Below are 19,926 nucleotides of genomic sequence, written 5' to 3'. Positions count from 1 at the left end.
AATGCCAGTTGGATTTCTTCAGGTGAAATCTTGCGGTGCCTGTCTATTTTTCGGCCGTCCAGTTGGCGGCAGAAACCATGCCACACATTTGTACTTCTGCCGCCAGCTTCTCATTTCCAATCCCAACCGCTAAGCTATGCTTTCGATCGAACTCCGATTTGGCAGTGAATGACGTGATAATCTGATAAAGATGGAGGGGCAACATTCGCCGGAGCGAATATCAACAAACTAGTCAACAGTCAACACTAGAATTAAATACATAAACAGAGTCTCTTGATGTTTCCGCCTTTTGTTTTTCCCCAAATTAAAAATCAAACACTGCAATTCATTCGGTTGATTCTCTCTATATCAATTCAGAATCTCACCGAGGAAGGAAAATGTAGGTGAGGTTTACCCATATCTTCAGTTTGAGTGTAAATTGTTGAATCCGATTTCAAAATGGAAAGAGGAAACTCAGAAGAAGACAGGATCAGCATCTTACCTGAATCCCTAATTCACCACATACTATCTTTCATGTCTATAACATACGCAGTTCAGACATGTGTGTTGTCTAAAAGATGGCAATATATCTGGACTTCGATGCCCGTTCTAAGATTCAGCAACAATTATGTTTGCGATTGGGAAGCAAGTGATGATGATTTTTATGAAGAGCCATATTTTCGCACAAAGGGTTTCTTAAAATTTGTGGATAGAGTGCTCAAGCTTCGTGACAACAACTCCGATATACAGAGGTTTGAACTCAAATGCTCTAATTTTCATGTATCTCGTAGGAAAATATATGAATTCATCGAAACCGCTGTCAATCACAATGTTCAGGAGGTTTATATTAAGACCGACCCTATGTACGGTTTTGAGATTCCTCCTTGTCTATGTACTTGTGAATCCTTGACAAAATTGGAGCTGAAATTGCGTTTTGATGAAGGTGATGGTGAGTATCAGAACAAGTTCATTCTACCTACTGAAATGAGCTTACCTCGACTCAAATCATTGTGTTTGAAACTTAATGATTTATCGTTTCATGATGAAAACTTAACCAATAGGTTCTTTTCGAGTTTTCCTTGTCTAGAATCGTTGATCATGGAATTCGGAGACGGATTTATCAATATGAATCTGAATATTTCTTTGCCTAAACTTGAGTATCTTAAATTTGAGTGCTGGAATTTTGAAAGCTATAGTGAGGTTAAACTGCATGCTCCAAGTCTCGTATCCTTCGTATTCAACAGTTACTTGTCAACAAGTTTCACTCTAGAGAGTCTACCATCTCTAGTAAATGCTGATATTGAGATAAAAATTTATATAAAAGATCAATGGCCACCAAGTAATTCAGAGATTCATGAAGGTATGGAAGAATTTTATGCACAGCGTTGTATGAGATTTTTGAGAAGGTTTCATAGAGTGAAAGTGTTGACATTAAGAAATGCTTTCATCAAGGTATGACCTCTAATTCTTCGTTTTCCATATTATTCTAACCTTCTTTGCCTGTAATATAATATTCGTATGAAACCATTTTTTTCAGTCCTGCTAAGTGTAGTTAGGTGATGCATTATGAGCGCCTAGGACAAGGATATTGTTAAGAGTTGTCTGCATGTGTTATGTGTACGAAGCCTATATAAATGTTATCATAAAATAGGAGTTAATCAAGCTATCCAGATTACTAATAGTTGTATACCAAACAGACAATCTAGTATGTAAAGAAAAAGCAAGACATCAAGCAGTACGGAACAACAAAATTTTAAAAAACCAACATCTTACTCTTTATTTGGCAAATTTGTACCGATCTCCTTGGGATGCCTCTAAGTGAGCACCTAAGTGCACCCACCTAGTGTCAACCCAAGGAAGTTAGGCTTCTGCAATGCTACCACCCTCTGAAATCTGAACAGGCATAGGCATCGGCTTGGATCCGTTTCGACAAATATAGTGCATGCTTCTTAGACAAGGATGCATGACCGCGTTGTTGCTACTTCTGCTACCGATAGTGATGCATATCAAGCAAACTTACCTGCCTATTACATAGTTATAAACTGTTGTTTTTCTGTTTTGGCAGTGTAGGTACAATCTGAATGATTTCTCTTCCATTTTCTCGCTAAGCTCTGATATTTTTAATAATTTGTGTCAGTGGGTTCTGGCAGTGTAAATATAATCTGAATGATGTTTCTTTCATTTTCTTTTTTTATGCACCAAGGCTTTAGGTGGATCTCCAGGTATATTAGACGCTCAGCCGCCTAAATTTTGCAATTTGCAACATTTGGAGCTCGAGACCTACCTTTCTAGGGACTGCTTGTGTTCAATATTCTACGTACTGAAGATTTCTCCTAATATAGAATCTGTTTCCCTGCAGATATCAAAGGTTTCAACTAAATTCTTTGTCTTTACTTTTGTTTTTTCATGTCACCCAAAGTAACTCATTTTTAATTCAAGATAAGTGCCTGTATTCAATGTTTGCTACTGCTTAATATCCAGCTAAATCTCTATGCGTTTCCAGTATATCCATATTGTGACGAGGTACTCATCAAGCATTTCATGTGAATTTTTCATAATTATTGAACCCCAAATCTGAAAGCAATAAAGTCTGGTTAGTTCTAATATCATATCTGGTTGTTCTGTAGGTAAAATTTAATCCAGAAAACATAGGAGACTACTGGGACGCAGGATTGTCTTTGTCGTGCATGATATTGCACCTAAAGTTTGTTGAGATTAAAGGTCTTCGTGGATGGGTTAATGAACTGAAGTTCTTAGAGATTCTGTTGAAACATGCCATGGTCTTGGAGGAAGTGATACTCAACAGTTATTCAACTAAGTCGGTGATACTCGACAGTGATTCAAATGAAAAAGACTCACGAAGGAAGAAACAAATGAAGAAATTTAGTGAGATGCTGCGAAAATTCCCTACAGTCTCTAAGAAAATCGTTATCTTGTTAAACTCCTGAGTAAGTTGACTTTGTCATATCAATTTCGTTTTTATTTTTTTTCATGCACTCTCTAATCTAAATATCGGGGAAAGGTTGTCTCATTTTTATTGCTAGAATGATAGCTTTTTCCTGTTAGACCATAATTGTCTCCCCAGAGAAATTTTATTGAGGACTTCATATATCTCTAATTTTTCAATCACTCTTTTTAGGTGTTTTTCTAAAGGTGGTTGGGCACAGAAAGCTGTTTTTGAGTTCTTAAATTGTGAAATTTAATGCAATGGGAATATTTTCCGAACCTTTGCTATGTAGTATTAAGTTTCTGAAATCCTGATACAATCATGCCAGTCCTTATTATCTTTTGGTACTTGAAGTTTGTGGTATAAGAAGATTATTATTGTTCTTTTTCGCGGAGGAATTATGTAATTTTATAGATGCTGAAATCTCTTTCCAAGTTACAATGACATGTATCAAAACTCATAGTTCTAGCTGTTGCTGGTGTTTATTTTCGATGTTAAAATTCAATTTAATGTTATAGAACATAACATGTGACTGGCTGGGTTGTCATTTCTCTTTATGGGCAACCTCCAATCTTGTGACTGGCAGGGTTACTCTATTTCCCTGGACATGTTATCATCATTTTATGCCACTTAAACCCATAATTCATACACTTTACGGCTAAACTAACGTTGTTGAAAGGGAAGAGTAGTTTAGGAGGCAATGTTTAACTGCATATTTACAAGCTTCACTTTTTGCTTCAGACATGAAAACGAATTCCTTCTTGAAGGTTATATATTGATTCAGAAGAAAAAATCTCCAAACTAATTACAACCAAATAAGACTATGAATCAATCACAGTTTACCATCCAAAGAGAATCTGATGAAAAAGAATAATGATCGAACAGATTCTCCGTGGAAACCCTACAATGAATAATAGGGTGTTCTTTACATAAAAAATCAGTTCATTTACAAGTTTTTGTCGCCGGTCAAAAATTTCAAATTTCCTTCTTCCCTTCCTTATATAATGTCTTGTGAAAGGGGCCTCAACATTTAACGTTTGTTGTTTTTGAACAGCTTCGGATTCTTAGTTGCCATGCTTGATCTCTTTCTCTGGCTAAGTGAATATTCAGCAGTTCTAGTTCATAAAACCTCACCTACTATCATATTAGCTGCACTTTTATTTCTCTAAGTTCATCTATAGCTGGAACTTTTTTCTTAGTCTACTGCTTCTAGCTGTTCTTTCTTTACACGTTGCTCCTGTATCTTCGAGCCTCTGGAACAAAACCTATACTACCTAGGAAAGAATTAATTTTGATTTACTGTACTCTTCTTCTTCATCTACCTATTACTACTAGTATAAGAATTGTTTATATTTGCAGGCTCCATCTGACACAAACAATCTGGTAAAGGGTTCACGTAAAATGCCTCTTCTGACCGAAACCTCTCCATACCTCTTGTTCCAGAGATGGGACCCTTCCTCTTTCTTGGAGACCCTTGCCTGTTCCATCAAAACAATGAATTAGACAGATGCAGATTAGATAACGCGAATTATGGTGTGCAATCATACAGTTAATAATTCGTGCCACAGTCCTTCAGTGTCCTCTGTCATGTGATAATAGCAGGTAAATTCTTGATGTTGTAAGAAATTTATTTATGAGATATGTTGTAGGAAACTCAATTTTTTTCAGTCCAGTCAGCTTTTGAAGCTACAGAGTTCTAACAACAGATCATGGATATGCTGTTACAATGTCCATCATAAAATATGTGTACTCCTGTTCCGTGGCATTGTTTTCCATTAAAGTATGAAGGTTCAGAAACAGGAAAAACTCTTACCGTCTTCTATGGATTTCTACGATTTGATCAGCTAACTTCTTCCCTTCCTTAAGTGATCCTCGTTCTACTCTATCAAACAGATGTACGAGCGCCTTTCTGGTATAAGTGAGAAAAAAAATTTCATTTTAGCAACAATAAGTTGTCAAGATAGTTCAAATTATATGCACGCCTTGTAGTGGAGTCTCCTTACCTGTCTGGAGAAAATGTTTTTCTATGCCCCAGAAAACGCCTGTGTCCCTCAACTGCCCTTGCCATGTTTCCAGAGTAAGAAGGAATAAAAACATCACTCTCAACTGACACAATATAGTCAAGTGCAGCCATTTGGGATGCATGAGATATGAATGGTTCAAGTTCCTCAACTGATGCTATTTTTTCCTGCGAAAAAGTTAGAACGATAATGGGGGCCATTAAGTTTGCTGCTAAAATTATGGTAATAATAGGTTCGAGATAAATATTATTCACAATTGCTTTACTCTGTATACATACGAATCAAGAGAGATAATTATCCTGACACATACAGTATAATTCACTTGCTTCTTTTTTATTTTGTTTGATGTTTGCCAAAAAAACTCAGGAGGGGTGAAATTTATGGAACCAAAAGAGATACAGAGAACACTAGAACGAAAAACTGATTGGAAAGTCCAGTTGCAATCTTTTCCAAGAAGAATATTTGAGCTCCATTTGGCATCCAACAGATAGCCGATCAGCAATCTGAAGACAACTCTTTCCAGAAACAAGAGAAGAAGACACTCACGGACTTGTGCTAATGAAGGGAAGGGTCGCAGCTCAAGGGAATGTATACAACAGAAATACCATCCCCATAAAGTAGGCTAATGTACAGTAAACAAATCCAATTCACTTGATGACAAAAAAAGCATGAATCCAGCACATAAAAAGCTCAGTGGACGACAGCTAAATTCAACCTGGCCTATGTACCCAATAGTCAGACTGGAAAAGAATTACTGAATTACTTGAGCCTATCTCCTTTGTCTACCCTAAGTTTAGCAAATTCTCTTAATTTGCCCGGAAACAGATATCTAGCAAGGATTAGATTAAGCATTTTCACCGTCCATTCTGAGGTTTGAAAAGTCTCCTAATCAATTTCAGATGCTAACTAGGAATCAAGGTACATATGATGCCCGTGCATATAAGAAAAATGGCTGATTTACTTCCCATAACTAAAAACTCAAATGTAACTAAAAGGAGTATAAGCATTGACAAACTAGATAGTCATTACCTTGCTCATTATTAACGGAAATCGAGACAGGAGATGTGCCATATGATTATCACCCCCATATATCTCCCCAGCAGCAATGTATATGGGTGTGTTTGATGGATATCCCAAACCAGTTAGGAACATTCCCACCTCCTTTGGTGTTAAAGGGCAATATCCTTTGGACCTCTGCTCCCTGGAATCGATGTCTTTCACCTTCCAGTGTGGCGTGTTCTCTCTGCATAAGAAATAAGAGATGGGGTCAAACATGAGGGTGATGTTAGAGCAACCAAAAAAAAATGGCACAACCAGGTGGCAGACGACTAAGATCCTAATCTCCTTTCAATCAATCACATATTCTGCGATTGACCTTGCATTTTTCCTAACATAAACAATACAATAGGCAGAATTTAGTTTCTCATCTGAGAATGTACACATATCATTACGTGATCATACCTGATCAAGGTTAGTTCATCGGCCTCATCCGAAGACAGACCATGCGTGCATCCACTAAAAGCAAGCATATCCTTCTCATATCTTAAGTGCAGGGCTATATACGGACCATAGGACCTCATTCTCTCCACCAACAGCTGATAAAGGAAAGATCCATCAGTAATCCTTAAAGCCATATACCCAATGTATATTCAAAGAGGAAATTACACGATTGATTAAACTACCTTTCCCATAGCTTCAATCCGAGGGGAAAAACGAAGAGCACCATAAAGAGTGCGGCAACGAAGCTTCTGAATATCCGGAGGTAGATTATTATTAGCTAGGCGAGAATCGGATTTTGCTGCTCGAATAATCTATTAAAAAAAAAGATATCCAGTTTAGATTCAGTCATATCAATCTATTTACAATGAAAGCAGCCAACTGAACACACCTGGTAATCTTCCCACATGCGAGCTATCTCATCTTGGTAGTATTCTATACCCGACCAGCTTCTGAAATGCTTAACTGCTCTGGTAGCAGTAGCCAGTTCCTTTGGTAACTTTTTTATGATTTTGACATCATTAGCTAAAGCACTTATGAAATGATTGAGATCAAAAACGTCTGAGAAATTGCTGCAGTTCAGAAAAATAAAATAGTTTCAGGTATCAGTTACTTTATCACCTGTAACAAAATGCTTGGAGCAGAACATGAGAATCACTCTCACCTTGTATCTTGCCAGAAAGATCGTTTATCAAGTTCAGGAACAACAAGAGTTGCATTAATAATTCGAGCAACTGCCACCATGTCGCATATCTGCCATATGATGATAACGATTGCTGTCAGTTCGAAATTACTATGGTAGCTATGAGTTTCCCCAACTCTTCTTTTAATTTCATGATAATATAGCAAAACAACGGGATTAAAAACCTATTGCAAACTAGATAGTCATGTATATCCAATCTTCTACTGTACAGAAACAGAATTTACTGGTTCAGGAGTCCAATTTCGGGACAGAAAGAAGTCAAAATGTTATTGAAGTGGGGTTACTTAAAAGACCAACTAGCCATATCAATAATCATTCGATGCGGCAAGGCGTTCGAGTTTCAACATCAGTTGCTTAGCTGAATATTATTACTCAATTGACCATTGAACACAACACAACGAGTGAAGGAGAAGAATAATACAGACCCCAGCTCTCATCTGATTGAGCCCACCATTTGTATGAACAAGCAAGTAACCACGAGACTCCGTAGGAACTGAATCAATCAACCAAAAGCAACAAATTAACAATCACATATCGACAAAAGTGAATTACACAGCAGAATCAAACACAAGTACTAAACGAAAAATTGAGGTTACTTACGTGAATACTCAGGACTAGGATCAACACAGGGCACAAAATCTTTATTCTGGGGAGCCTTCCATAGCTTATCGATATCCCGATTCCGATTTGCAACATTCAACTGTCGTCAAATCTAAAGGAGTGAAAACATGAAAGAAGTATGACTACTTTTGCTATAAATGAAACAATCCTAATCCTATCCTAAACCCTAAAAAGTCATGATGAATTATTGGTATCATCGATTTTCAATGTAAGACATTAGATTGATTGGCACTGAAAAAAATAGAGAGACCTTTTGTGAAGGAGGAGGAAGTTTTGAAAATTGGGGAGGAGTTAATTCCTGAGTCCAGCTCAACTCACTCCCATGATGCCCGATTTCATGTTGCTGCAAAATCGAAACAAAATCGATTCAATCTCAATCAATAAGAGAAATCATTTATTAAGATCAAAATTAGGTTGTTGTTTTTTTCAAATAAAAAAAAAATGAAATCTGAAAATAAAATAAAAAAAAACCTAAAAATTGAATTACCGATGGGAGCTTGTAAGCAGTAGGATCAGAGAAGACAGGAACTTTAGAATAGAGAAAGATATGAAGATGAACAGAAAGAAGAGTTGCAATTGAAATCAGAAAGATTGTACATGATATGACTGTTCTTATCAGACTTATACTCCTGTTATTCTTCCTCTTCAACATCTCTTGTTCTTCAATCTAATCTAATCTAATCTATTAGTATGTACTTTCTCTTTGTATCTCTATAACCTCAGCAGAACAAAACAAGAAGAAGAAGAATGAACCATATTTCTGTGTGAGACTAAAATCAATAAAGAATGTGTGTATTTATGATTGGAGAAGAATGGAGAAGAAGAAGGATTTTTGAATTTCTTTTTTGGTATTTACTTACCGTTCCTTCTTCTTCTTCTTCTTCTTCTTCTTCTTCTTCTACTCTGGCTTCTCAGATTTTAGCTTTTTCACTTTATTTTTTTTAATTTTGATTTTTAAAATTAGTTCGGAGTATCTTGATTTATTTAATAAAGAAGATTAAAAAAAATAAAAAAACCGTTTTGGGAGGAGATGGATGAGTGAGAAACTGAGAAAAAGAGGGGGGAATTGAATCTATAGACGACGAGACGTGGTGTGTAGAAGAAGAACTAGTTCACATGGACCTTGTCAATGGTGAACCCATTCTTTGGTTGGACCTAGTTCGTTCGAGGTTGTTGCCAACTGCATAAAAATATGGAACCACATGGCTTTTATTATACTTCTAGTGACCATTGATATTTATATTGAGGCCAAATTTTCATTGTTTGACAACACGATGAAAACAACATAATAAGTCACGTTTGTATGTTTTTGAAGATGAGTTTTGACTTCAGGTTAGTGAGTATCGGCAAAAAAATGATTTCAGAACCGTGTTTGGAAATCTTGTTATAAAAGGAAGAGTAATTGTAGATTCGACAGATAAAAATCTTGCAGATTAAACAAATACTTTATTATTGGGATATATAATGAGTTAAAGTGCGCTCGGTTTTCTACTAAGTGGCATATCGCTTAGAAAGAACCCTCTGATTAATCTAGCATTTATCAATGTTGTATTATTTACACCATAATTCCCAACCTGCATTGTAAAATAACAGAGTTGCCAATAAGACACTTTTTTTCGGTGGATTTGCAGTTCTAAGACGGTGATTAGGTAGGTGAAGAGATTTTTCTTGGACCCAAACATCTGCTTTTCCAGCATTTGATTACTGCAGTAGAGGTAGACTTAATGAGTAAGCACCGCACAAAGTTCAAAAGTGTGGTCTATGTCCATATACTCGATGGAAATTCTATAGCTAACTCTTTTATGTGGGGTGGGGGGACGAATCAATGTCGACAAATTCTTTGTTATGCTTTACAGCTTAATTATCATTTGCACTTAAGCTTAAAAGGTGCACGAAACATTATAGAACTAAAATGATAATCATATTCAATATTCCCAACTAAGCACATTTTCATTTGCAGCTAGAATAGACTAGTCCTCCTCATATTTCATACTCAAAAATCAAAAGAAAAATCTACACCCTTTTTCGTCTACCTTTCTTCTACGTGTATACTCCGAAAAAGGGATTTTCCAAGTATTTGGTGAATGTGCACTTTAATTATGCCACAAATTTGATTAACTTTTTTTTGTTGTGTTGGTAAAAAAATTGACATTCAAATGATGAAATCATGATAATTACGGTTTTTAGTAAAAATGTGACCGTTGTGTGAAAAACAACACACTAAATGCAAACAGTACTTGTTTCTTCCATAGTGAATGGTTGTCTTGTGTTTTGGTGTACTATCTATCTTTTCATGACCGTTGATTGAATCTTTCACTAGATTGTTGGAACATCATCTTCAATTTTTGAAAATGTACATCAACTATTTCTATTAAAAATCAAATCATGTTAGGTCTCTTGCACCGAGATAACATTAGCCTAACTTATGTTTGGATTTTATTAACCAACTAAACACATGTATATGTCCCAAATACTAATTTCACACCCACCAACATGCCTGAATCAACGTCTGATATTAACACAACGTCTGAGGTAGAAGTGTCTGTGTTTTCCCAAAAGTAAAAATTAATCCTAAAAATCGGAAGCCATGAAAATTTTTGCTTTACAAAAAGTAAACTTGTTTACTTCCATATCATTTTGACATTGTATTGTTGAACATGCCGAAGATTTAAATTTAAGATTCTTGACATTTTTGCTTTCAGAAACACGGATCTTGATGTCTGTTATTTTTCCGGTTTGAGCATGCAGTGGTTGGGAGATTTTGTATTAGCCAAATATCTCTCACGTATATTTGGCAATGTGTTGTATATAATATCTTACCTAGTTTATGATATATATTGTGCATATCTTGCATATTATCTTGCCTAGCTTAAGAGATCTTGTTTTGATGATGAATTATTTTCTAGCACTAGACTTATTTATATAGGAAACGTTTTTTTGTAAATGAAGCAAGAAACAAATCAAAAAAACAAAAAATTGTGTTCTTCGTATTCTAATAGTTCCACAAACCTTCATTTTGAGAGTGCGAAACATGACAAAAAGATATGATGTGGACTGTGACAATATTTGTTTGCTTTTTACCTTTCAATTTGTAAAATCTCGTGATCGATCCTGCCTTCCTTTTTCTTTACTAGTTATAGATTTGCTTTGGTTTTTACTTTTAGGGTAACGTTAACATTCCAAAGTGTCCATATTGAGTACCTTAAAGTGGTCACGTTTTATGTTAAGTGTGGGTGACTAAGTGCATCACATTGCTCTTGTGCTACAAAGTGCATCCTTTAGATACTTTTGAGGCCAAGAGAGATCATCACCAACAACTCTATCTTTGAAAATCATCATTATATTCGTTCATATGCAACACAAAAAAGGTGATGACTAATGGTTTGTTGTGTACATGTCTTTTTCTCTTTCAAAGGAAATGAAGATTGCTTTCACTGTGAAGATGTTTTCTTGTGTCCACAACTACCTACCAAGCAGGTAATTTTGGGTAGATTTTTTTGAGTATAGAACAAACAACTTAAAATCATGTCCCAAAATGATTTACAGGATTCTTGGAGATAACTTAAAACCATAACCCACAAAAAATTTCAAGATTACAAGGGACAACTTAAATCCACGTCCCGACTCATTTTTCCGGAGGATCCCAATTAGCCGGACACAAGTTTACCACATCAAACATTGCCTTCGATTCAAGTCAACTAAAAAAATGATTATCTCGTAGACCCACGTGACCATGGCCAAGTCAGTCAGAGTGCCCACTGCCCACGCCCTTTCAAAATTTTGAGTCGATCAAAATTGTTTTATCTATTCTCTGAATCTCTGACACGTCCAAGATCACATTGCGCTACGTGTCCCACATAATCACGTGACTTTCGAAATATAAAATTTTAAACTAAAACAGCTGGCCAATCATACGACGCCACCAAAAAATTCTGTTTACTTTTGCGCGTGGACCTCCTGCCGCTATCCCACTAATCACTTTCTCAACACCAAGTAATTATCATCACTAATTAATCTTATCTCTTAATTAAATAAAAAAGGACTCAGATTAATGTGGAGTTATGGAGTTAAAAACGATGTAATTGGTTGGACAGGTGTTAACATATCCGACTTAAGTACACATTACGTTAGAAACATGAAGGGCCCACTGTTAAAATATTTAGATTTGCCGGAGCAAGTGCACATGGTGGACTTGGCTAGTAGTACAAGTCCACATGACCCGAACGAACATACTTGAGAGAACTAACAACAAAATCAGCGCGGGCTGTTGTCAAAACATGGACACGAGAAAGAGAAAGATCATGAGACTCTCTTTAGATGGTTGACAAGACCAATCATGCTCACATGATAATGAAAGAAAGAAAGAATAGTGTTCCTAGCTAATGCATGCATGAAAATGATTGTGACCGACCTTCGAGACCCAGAAAATGATACATAGTAGATTAACATGGCCGATGGCACCCGCTAACTAAGAAATGGTCCAGAGAGAAAATTGTTTTTTATTTTCAAAGGGGATACCGCTGGCTAAATGTTTACAGACCATTTAGGCGGACATTGCCACCGGCTTGTCAAGAACAAATGTTAGAAAAGTAGGTTTTACCGATTTCATTGCAACAGACCTTCTTGTATTTGGCTTGTTAGATATTCTTGTAACCCGTGCAATGTAGTTAATATCGGATATCGGTTCATCTCGGCCGGGACCGATACACTGGTACGATTTTATATCGGGGATATTATCGTTGAAATATCGGTTCTAGATTTAGAGACTATAATTTATATTAAACATTTCTCCACACAATTTCGGATAAAATATAATAGATAACATCAATTTTATCAAAAAAAAAAACAAAAGAGTAACTTTAGTAAACTTGCTTCGAGAGCTACATGCACCTCTACTACCACCCGGAAGACTTTCTTCGCCAAAATTACCCTTAAATTTTATACAAAACGACCAATACCGTCTCATATCAGGAAATGTAGGAAAATTTCGTATCGACCGACTTCGAAGGATATGACGAATAGGTTTTGGATCGGCGACTTCGAAGGATATGACGTACTTGAACACCCAACAAATGAAATGCAGCAAGGATGTTGAACGCGCTTTTGGCACACTGTAAAGAAAATTCGCCATCATAGCTGGGCCGACACGCTTTTTTGATCTTCAACAAATGAACAAAATTATGCTGACTTGTATCATTCTGCATAACATGGTCATTGAAGAAACCAGGCGTGCCCAGCGTGGACGAGTTTTTCAGATGAAGATTTGGTGGCGGATCTTGTGGTGGAGCATGGGCGACCGGCAAGACAATATAGAATTGCCACAGACAGACTCCAAAACCGGGGAATCTATGGACAACTAAGAGAAGATCTAATTAAGCACCTTTGGACTTTAAAAGGATCAAGAAACGATGCACGGGGGCGAGGCAGAGGCAGATGCAGAGGGAGAGACAGATAGATGTTATTTTCAATTTAAATTTAGTGTTGTTGTTTATTTTAATTAATATATTTTTTTACTTAAAGTTGTTTGTTTAAACGACTACACTTAAAATTAAAATTAAGATAATTATATTAAAAATAATTTTAAATAAACAAGTACAATTAAATTAAATTTAACTAAATAAGAATTAAGATCGTATTCATCTTCATTTTCTCCCGAGACATCATCTTCGTCTTCTTGCGTATTTACATACCGGCCAGTTTGTGGAGGTAGGGTTTGTTCAGGCACAACATACTTGAGAGTTGGAGAGCTATTGTCGAAACAGTGTCACGGAAAGAGAAATATCATGAGACTCTCTTTAGATTAGTTGACAAGACCAATCATGCTCACATGATAATGAAAGATAGAAAAAAAAAAGTGTTCTTACATAGTGTATGATAATGATTGTGACCGACCTTCGAGACCCGGAAAATGATCGAGGCGATTCTATTGGAACGAGATATAAAAGATTAACATGGCCGTTGCGTAAAGATGGCAGGCACAAACTAAGAAATGGTCCAAAAAGAAAAATTGACATTTTTATTTTTTTGAAGGGAGTTCACTGGCTGAAATTTCATAGGCACGTATTGCCCACCGGCTTGTCAAAGCACAAAATTGGTTAAAAAGATCAAAATCAAGAATTCCTGAGTGAAAAAAACTTCTACATTTTGATACTGTTCAAGGTGTTTTGATATTTTTATAAGCGACTGTGCAATCAAAATTTTGATTTGAATGAATTGAAACGTGATTGTCAAGAAAAAAGAAAAGCATTAACCCGCACCACCCACCAGCTTGCCAAAGAAATAATGTTAGAAAAAATACTGGTAGATAATGGTCGTTCTCCCCCAAACAAAAATTCATCATTTTTAGGAGTTGGAATCTTTCAGGTGAACAATACATCACTATCGTTTAGGTTTCGGATTAATTAGCTGGGGAGATTAGTTGTGAAGTCAGGATTGAAGGTAAAAAAGAATAGAACTTATTATATTCATTAGTGAACATGGTGCTTTTTCTCTCTCCTTTCTCCGGCAGTTTTTATAAATTTAATTTCTTTTTACATATGGTATTAATTTGGAATGTAGGTGTTTTTTTGAAGCCAGAACATTTTCATTTATAGGACCTTTTATATGGCAGTGTTTGGTGGTGGTGCACATATAAAAGGTACAAGAGAAAATGACAAGAAAAAACACAATCCAATTTCATTCACTGCTCCCGTGACTCTAGAGACTACTTCTATTCCTTCTCTGAAGGCTTTACGTACTTCATTTGGTCAGAAACAAGTCTTAACTTGTTACTACTAGTCAAATTCACTTGACTCTTTATTGTAAAGTTTTTCATCGTAGGCCCGGGTTCTGTTTCAATTCAACTTTCTGGAATCGATCGAGTTCTAAATATTACAGCAACGGGCGGAGTTAGATACGAGCAGCTGACTCGACTGAATGAAAATTTTACTCAAAGTTTGTGCGGGGGTTTCTGTGTGTTTGTTAATGCTGACGAAAGTACATCACTGACTTTTGATGTCGTATGTGGTACGGGATGGAAGGAAGGACCAAAGAATTTAAGGAAGTGATATGGGGGATCGGGCAAAAGGAAATTATATAATTCGAAACCTGAAGCTTCTGAGGCTGCTCTCTGCTCGAAGGGAATATCTTATGTCACTCACGACTATTATAGAATCACTGGAGAGTGGGGGTTGTTTTGAGCTTTAAATACAAGATCCCATAATACGCCGTGAATGTTGGCAAAAATATATTCTAAAAGCTTAAAGAAAAGAAAATATATCCAAACTGCAACTACCCTCACGGAATTCCTTGTAGGTGGTGCATATTTCATTTTCTTATACAACCACTTCAATCACATTTTTATGGATTCTCACACAGCCACAAGTATATATAAAGATGATAACAAAACTTTCAAAGTAATCACTACTCACTAGCATGCATCTCTTAGCCACCAGTTTGAAATGCACGTGCATTAACGCAGTATCCGACGACTTAAAAATATATGCTAAATATGTTAATGTGTACTCCATTATTCCAAAGGATGACTATCTTTGCATTTTCAAGAGGACAACTTAGTATTCTTGGCATATCTAGATTTTTAAACATAGCCTGATTTTATGAGAGTAGTAGGGAACAATTCCAAAGAAATGTTGCTAATAGGCTTAACACTAGGTGGTCATAGTTTGGAAGACTAAATCTCTTCATGCATGTTAAAAAAAATAAAATAATCAAGAAACGAATTCATCGACTAGATAATAGATAGTAGGTGTATGATATAATAGGAAACGATCAACCAACGTCAAAATTTAAGACACCAGAAAAATATAGTCAAAACCACAAGTTTGGTTTATTTTTGTTTCGAGAAAACGTCAATCAAAAATCCCAAATATGAGTTCACACGTGAATCGGAATTCTGTTCAGAAGAAATGAATATTAATTAGACAGTGGTGACGCTGAGAGGATGATCAAGTTGGTCTCTACTTCATGCATATATTTGTCTTTCAGAGTTGATTGACTCAAGTGTTTTCCATTTCATATCATGCTTGACGTTCTACCGACTGCGAGTCTGACTGTCAACACCGTGTGGAACTAGGACTGACTCGGTCCCATTGATAATTGTGAGTGAGGTATTACTTGAGGTAGTGTTCTTTCGTGAATGTCTTAGTCGATGATGAATTGATGTTTATCAAGTCGATCGATCGACATTCCGCTACCTCATCAACACACTCAGAACTAGGTTGTGTTTATGAATCCGATTCAAACCAAAATTACCAGAAAACTGACTCATTGATCTTCTAAGTTTTTTCTTAGAAATTCTTTCAAGACGTGGTCTAAGATTAGCTGCTAAGGTAGCCATTGAGCGAGCTTCAACTTTTACAGCCACGAGGCACAATGGAATGTATCGCTAGGTCACTATAAGAATTTTCCGAAAATGGATCATTTGTCCAAATATTTTTAAATCACGGTTCAAATGCACAGGTAAAAAATAGTTTGGGTGAAATGACAAAAAAAAAGTTTCATCCTATCTTAAATTTTAAAAATAGCAAGGATGAAACTGGATACATCCTGTTTAAATTAAAAATAAGATTTTTTTTTTTAAAAATAGGCACGATGAAATTGGTCACATCCTGCCTATTTTTATATTTTTGGTCATTTAAACAGTATCAAAATCTAATTGTCCATTTCATCCAGAAATTGTTGATTTCGATGTTTTTAACCAATTTTATGAAAATTTTTCTACTAATAAGGCTAAAACTACGAACTCAAATTCGGGACGCATATTGGTTGCTTTCATTTCATGTGGTGTAGTATAATCTCCAGTGAGAAGATAGATATATTTCAAAGCCAGATGTGCAATTCTCTTTAACCAATAAAAATATTTAATGCACATGGTTCATGATATATGCCATTTAAGAATGCCATCATCCACCATAAATGAACTTATGCAACCAAATAGATAGGTTGATACATGCATCCTGGCAGTACCCCAGCCTGAGAGACCCACATACGGGAAGCATAGGATCTGGATTCCAGACTTCATATATCCAATTTTTTCACTTAAAATGAAGTTCTGCAGCTTCTGCTCTGCCTGGTCTCTTATTAAAATTCACATTGATAATGGAGATGCAATTTTACCGTAAACTTCACCGATTTTCGCAGGCTTTTACAATGACAAGCACTGTGAATCTGGTGAACATTCACGTTTTGAAAAATACCAAGCAGGGAAATAAGCATTATTATCAAAGAGATGCATGTAAATAAATGTAGAATCTGATAGCTCAGAAGTATATGTTTATCTGTTGTTATGCACTCATTCGTAATAGTGTGAGAGCATGACTATCTTTGCATTGTACTATCCATGGATTTTTAAACCTAGCCTCAGAGCAGTAGGGAACATTTCCAAGCAAATGTTGCCAATACTAGGCTTAACATTAGGTCGTAGTTTAGAAGACTAATCTCTCCATGTATGTTTTTTTATCAAGAAATAAATTCATTGACTAGACTAGAATAGATGGTAGGAGCATAACATATAGAAAACGATCACCAAAAGTCAAGATTCTAAATCAACAACAAAACATAGTCAAATCCACAAGTTCCATTCATTCTTGTTTGGAAGAAAACGTCAATCCGATTTCTGTTGGTAAAAAATAATACATGTGGTGTGACGTTTAGGGGAAATGTCATAATCTCCTTCCACTGATGTTGTTTCAATTACATTGTTGCACTAACAAATCCGATCTCAATATTAGATACCGGAAAAGCAGATCGTCGAGCGGCTAGCTAACCACTGTGTACAAGAAGATGCCGAGACAGAGACTTGTGTAAATACACGTGGCTTCTAATTCTGTTTTCTTCTATTTCTTCGATACGTCGGTGCACCCGTTACGCATGTTTTTCTCACGGTAATAATATAATCTTCAAATTGTCGATAAACAAAGAAGAAGGATATGGGCAGATGCTTGCGATCCGACTTAACCAGCACACAAATAAATGCATACTACTATATAACACTAAACAAATGATCATCAATAAATGATCTTACATCACAATTATCATCACTAACAAAATAGAGTGATTATATGCATCGTGATAGTGCACTTATCTGAGAGTCAGATGTCGGCAGTACAGGATCCAGATCCCAAGTTTTAGTCTTTTAGATGGCATTATTCAGAACTCTGTTATTGTGTCCGAGATTTGGCAAGGCGTTACATGTCCTGTTAGACCTAAAATAAGCTCCTGTGAAACAAAATAATGCGTTCACAAGACTCTTTTGAATGTGATCTAAATTCCGCATTGTAACTTAAATTTTACTCGGTGACCTTATGTTTAATTTGTAATGTAGAATTTACAACGTATTCTGACCAACGACCCAAGATATGCTCTATCATCCATATTTTGCGAGTGACTAAATATTGCATGAAAATGATAGAATTACGCAGAGTTACGTCGGCCAGAGATTCCAAGTGAAATAAATTGGGAATCACTTTAGCCCATTACCTATCTCAATGATAAAATCGCTTTCTAAGAGCAAGTCCTATGGAGACATATAAAAATATCTATTTGATGGTTTACGTGAATAGGTGAACTCAGTTTCTCACCGTGGATAAAAGGTTTTTTTGGGATGGTTCGACGGGTCATGGTTTGGCCGATCGTCCCGAGTAGAGCCGTCCAAATTGAGTCGTTCATTGGTTGAACTAAAGCCGGTAGTCCATGAGTTGGTCGACAACGGTTATATTTTTAACCGTTGCCCAACGGCTATATCACCATTCTATCTATATAATTCCCTTCTCATTGACGAATTGACACACACTCGATGATCCATTCAATTTATTTTCAATTTATTTCACGAGAACTTATCCAACTTTTTCAACATATTATTTTTTTACTTCAGTTTTTCCATCAAGATTTTTTTTTTAATGGATCCTAATTTGGAAAATGAAGAAATGCACACACATATACCCTAATTTTTCTCCAACACCAACAAGCATTTATGCAGCAGTTTGATCAAATAGGTGAAGGTTCAGAAGATGATAGAAGAATGACCAACGTGATAATACAAGTATATACAGGGAAAATACCGGAAGTTCCAGAGCCAAGATAAGTATGTTGACAAGAAGATATATGTGGAGATTTAGAGAGGACAGACATCAACAAATGATGCATGCTTATTTTAACAACAAATAGGTATACTCTGATAAAATTTTCAACTCGCTTCCGCATACCGCTACCACTTGGTCATTAGGATTATTGGAGATCTTTGTCGGGTAAGCCTAAATTCCACTATCAGTTTGATGCACGAAATGTACAAGGACATAGTCCTGAACAAAAGGTCACTGCAGACTTAAGGATTCTAGGTTATGGTTTATTAGAGGATGTCTGTGAAGAGCACATTTGTACGGGAAAAAACAACAACATACGTGTGTTTTCCGAAACACGAGTCAATCATTTTGGTCCTTGTTTTTTTATAACAACCAATGCAAGATGGTGTGGAATGACTAGTAATTGAAAATGCGAAGATGAGCTTTTCCAGAATGCTGGGTAGTCTTGATTACATGCATTGGGTGTGGCATGAATGTCCTTATAGTTAGAAAGGTCAGTATAAGGGCTACTACACAAAATCAATTGTTGTTTTGGAAGAAGTTGCTTCTTATGATTGTTGGATATGACATTGATTTTTTTGAATTCCCGGGTTCAAATAACGACATCAGTATCTTGCATATGTCGCATTTGTTTGACTATCCGAAGTATGGAATTGCTCCAATTGCAAATAACGGCTGAAAATGAGAAGGTACCAAGTACTCCACCAACTTTTTCGTTCGGAAACATATATGGAAAAAACCTAATACAATCACAAGAATGTCAAAGCAAAGACCCTTGAAGAAGATTGTATATATAGTTTTTCTCTTTCTCTTCCACAGTAAACATGTATAGACCAAAGGTCTATGTACCTGATCGTGTAGAAGATTTATTGGACGATCTCAAAAATCGATATTTGAGATCAATCTAGTAGTGTCCGAATGCTAACAAGTGCTTTCAATCTATCTTTTAGGATATTAATTCAACAAGAATGAGTTTTGTTTTTGATCTCAAATAATAAGTATCTAAACTATCTTGATTACATATTACTTGTGTTATTCATATTATAAAGATAACAATATAATGCAGAAGACACTAGAAAT

General features: G+C 36.0%; 2 protein-coding genes across 2 annotated transcripts; one reads left to right on the top strand and one right to left on the bottom strand.

The window, feature by feature from the left end:
- The first annotated feature begins 304 nt into the window (after nucleotides 1-304).
- LOC113311891 (F-box/LRR-repeat protein At4g14103-like) lies at nucleotides 305-3,448 on the top strand. Its single transcript, XM_026560685.1, has 5 exons — nucleotides 305-1,431; nucleotides 2,183-2,347; nucleotides 2,461-2,502; nucleotides 2,607-2,927; nucleotides 3,119-3,448. The coding sequence occupies exons 1-4, from the start codon at nucleotides 439-441 to the stop codon at nucleotides 2,925-2,927; spliced, it is 1,521 nt and encodes a 506-aa protein (XP_026416470.1). The 5' UTR covers nucleotides 305-438; the 3' UTR covers nucleotides 3,119-3,448.
- Nucleotides 3,449-3,670: 222 nt separating this feature from the next.
- On the bottom strand, nucleotides 3,671-8,916 carry LOC113311883 (O-fucosyltransferase 7-like). The gene is made up of 12 exons (XM_026560678.1): nucleotides 8,256-8,916; nucleotides 8,019-8,111; nucleotides 7,748-7,847; nucleotides 7,573-7,640; nucleotides 7,109-7,197; nucleotides 6,836-7,016; nucleotides 6,630-6,758; nucleotides 6,409-6,542; nucleotides 5,977-6,190; nucleotides 4,930-5,114; nucleotides 4,740-4,835; nucleotides 3,671-4,404 (listed from the first exon to the last, which is right to left on the bottom strand). The coding sequence occupies exons 1-12, from the start codon at nucleotides 8,418-8,420 to the stop codon at nucleotides 4,245-4,247; spliced, it is 1,614 nt and encodes a 537-aa protein (XP_026416463.1). The 5' UTR covers nucleotides 8,421-8,916; the 3' UTR covers nucleotides 3,671-4,244.
- Between the last annotated feature and the right edge of the window lie 11,010 nt (nucleotides 8,917-19,926).

The sequence above is a fragment of the Papaver somniferum genome, chromosome 1 (genome assembly GCF_003573695.1).
Source record: "Papaver somniferum cultivar HN1 chromosome 1, ASM357369v1, whole genome shotgun sequence".
In the NCBI taxonomy this organism is placed as follows: domain Eukaryota; kingdom Viridiplantae; phylum Streptophyta; class Magnoliopsida; order Ranunculales; family Papaveraceae; genus Papaver; species Papaver somniferum.
This window is presented reverse-complemented; position numbering and strand designations above follow the sequence as displayed.

Excerpts from the sequence above, each read along its gene's own strand:
- LOC113311891 (XM_026560685.1), top strand. The coding sequence starts at position 439 with ATGGAAAGAGGAAACTCAGAAGAAGACAGGATCAGCATCTTACCTGAA. Across the intron at positions 1,432-2,182 it reads TAAGAAATGCTTTCATCAAG|GCTTTAGGTGGATCTCCAGG; the intron begins GTATGACCTCTA and ends TTATGCACCAAG. Across the intron at positions 2,503-2,606 it reads TATATCCATATTGTGACGAG|GTAAAATTTAATCCAGAAAA; the intron begins GTACTCATCAAG and ends GTTGTTCTGTAG.
- LOC113311883 (XM_026560678.1), bottom strand. The coding sequence starts at position 8,420 with ATGTTGAAGAGGAAGAATAACAGGAGTATAAGTCTGATAAGAACAGTC. Across the intron at positions 7,198-7,572 it reads TCAATCAGATGAGAGCTGGG|ATATGCGACATGGTGGCAGT; the intron begins GTCTGTATTATT and ends ATCATATGGCAG. Across the intron at positions 6,759-6,835 it reads GCATGTGGGAAGATTACCAG|ATTATTCGAGCAGCAAAATC; the intron begins GTGTGTTCAGTT and ends TTTTTTTAATAG.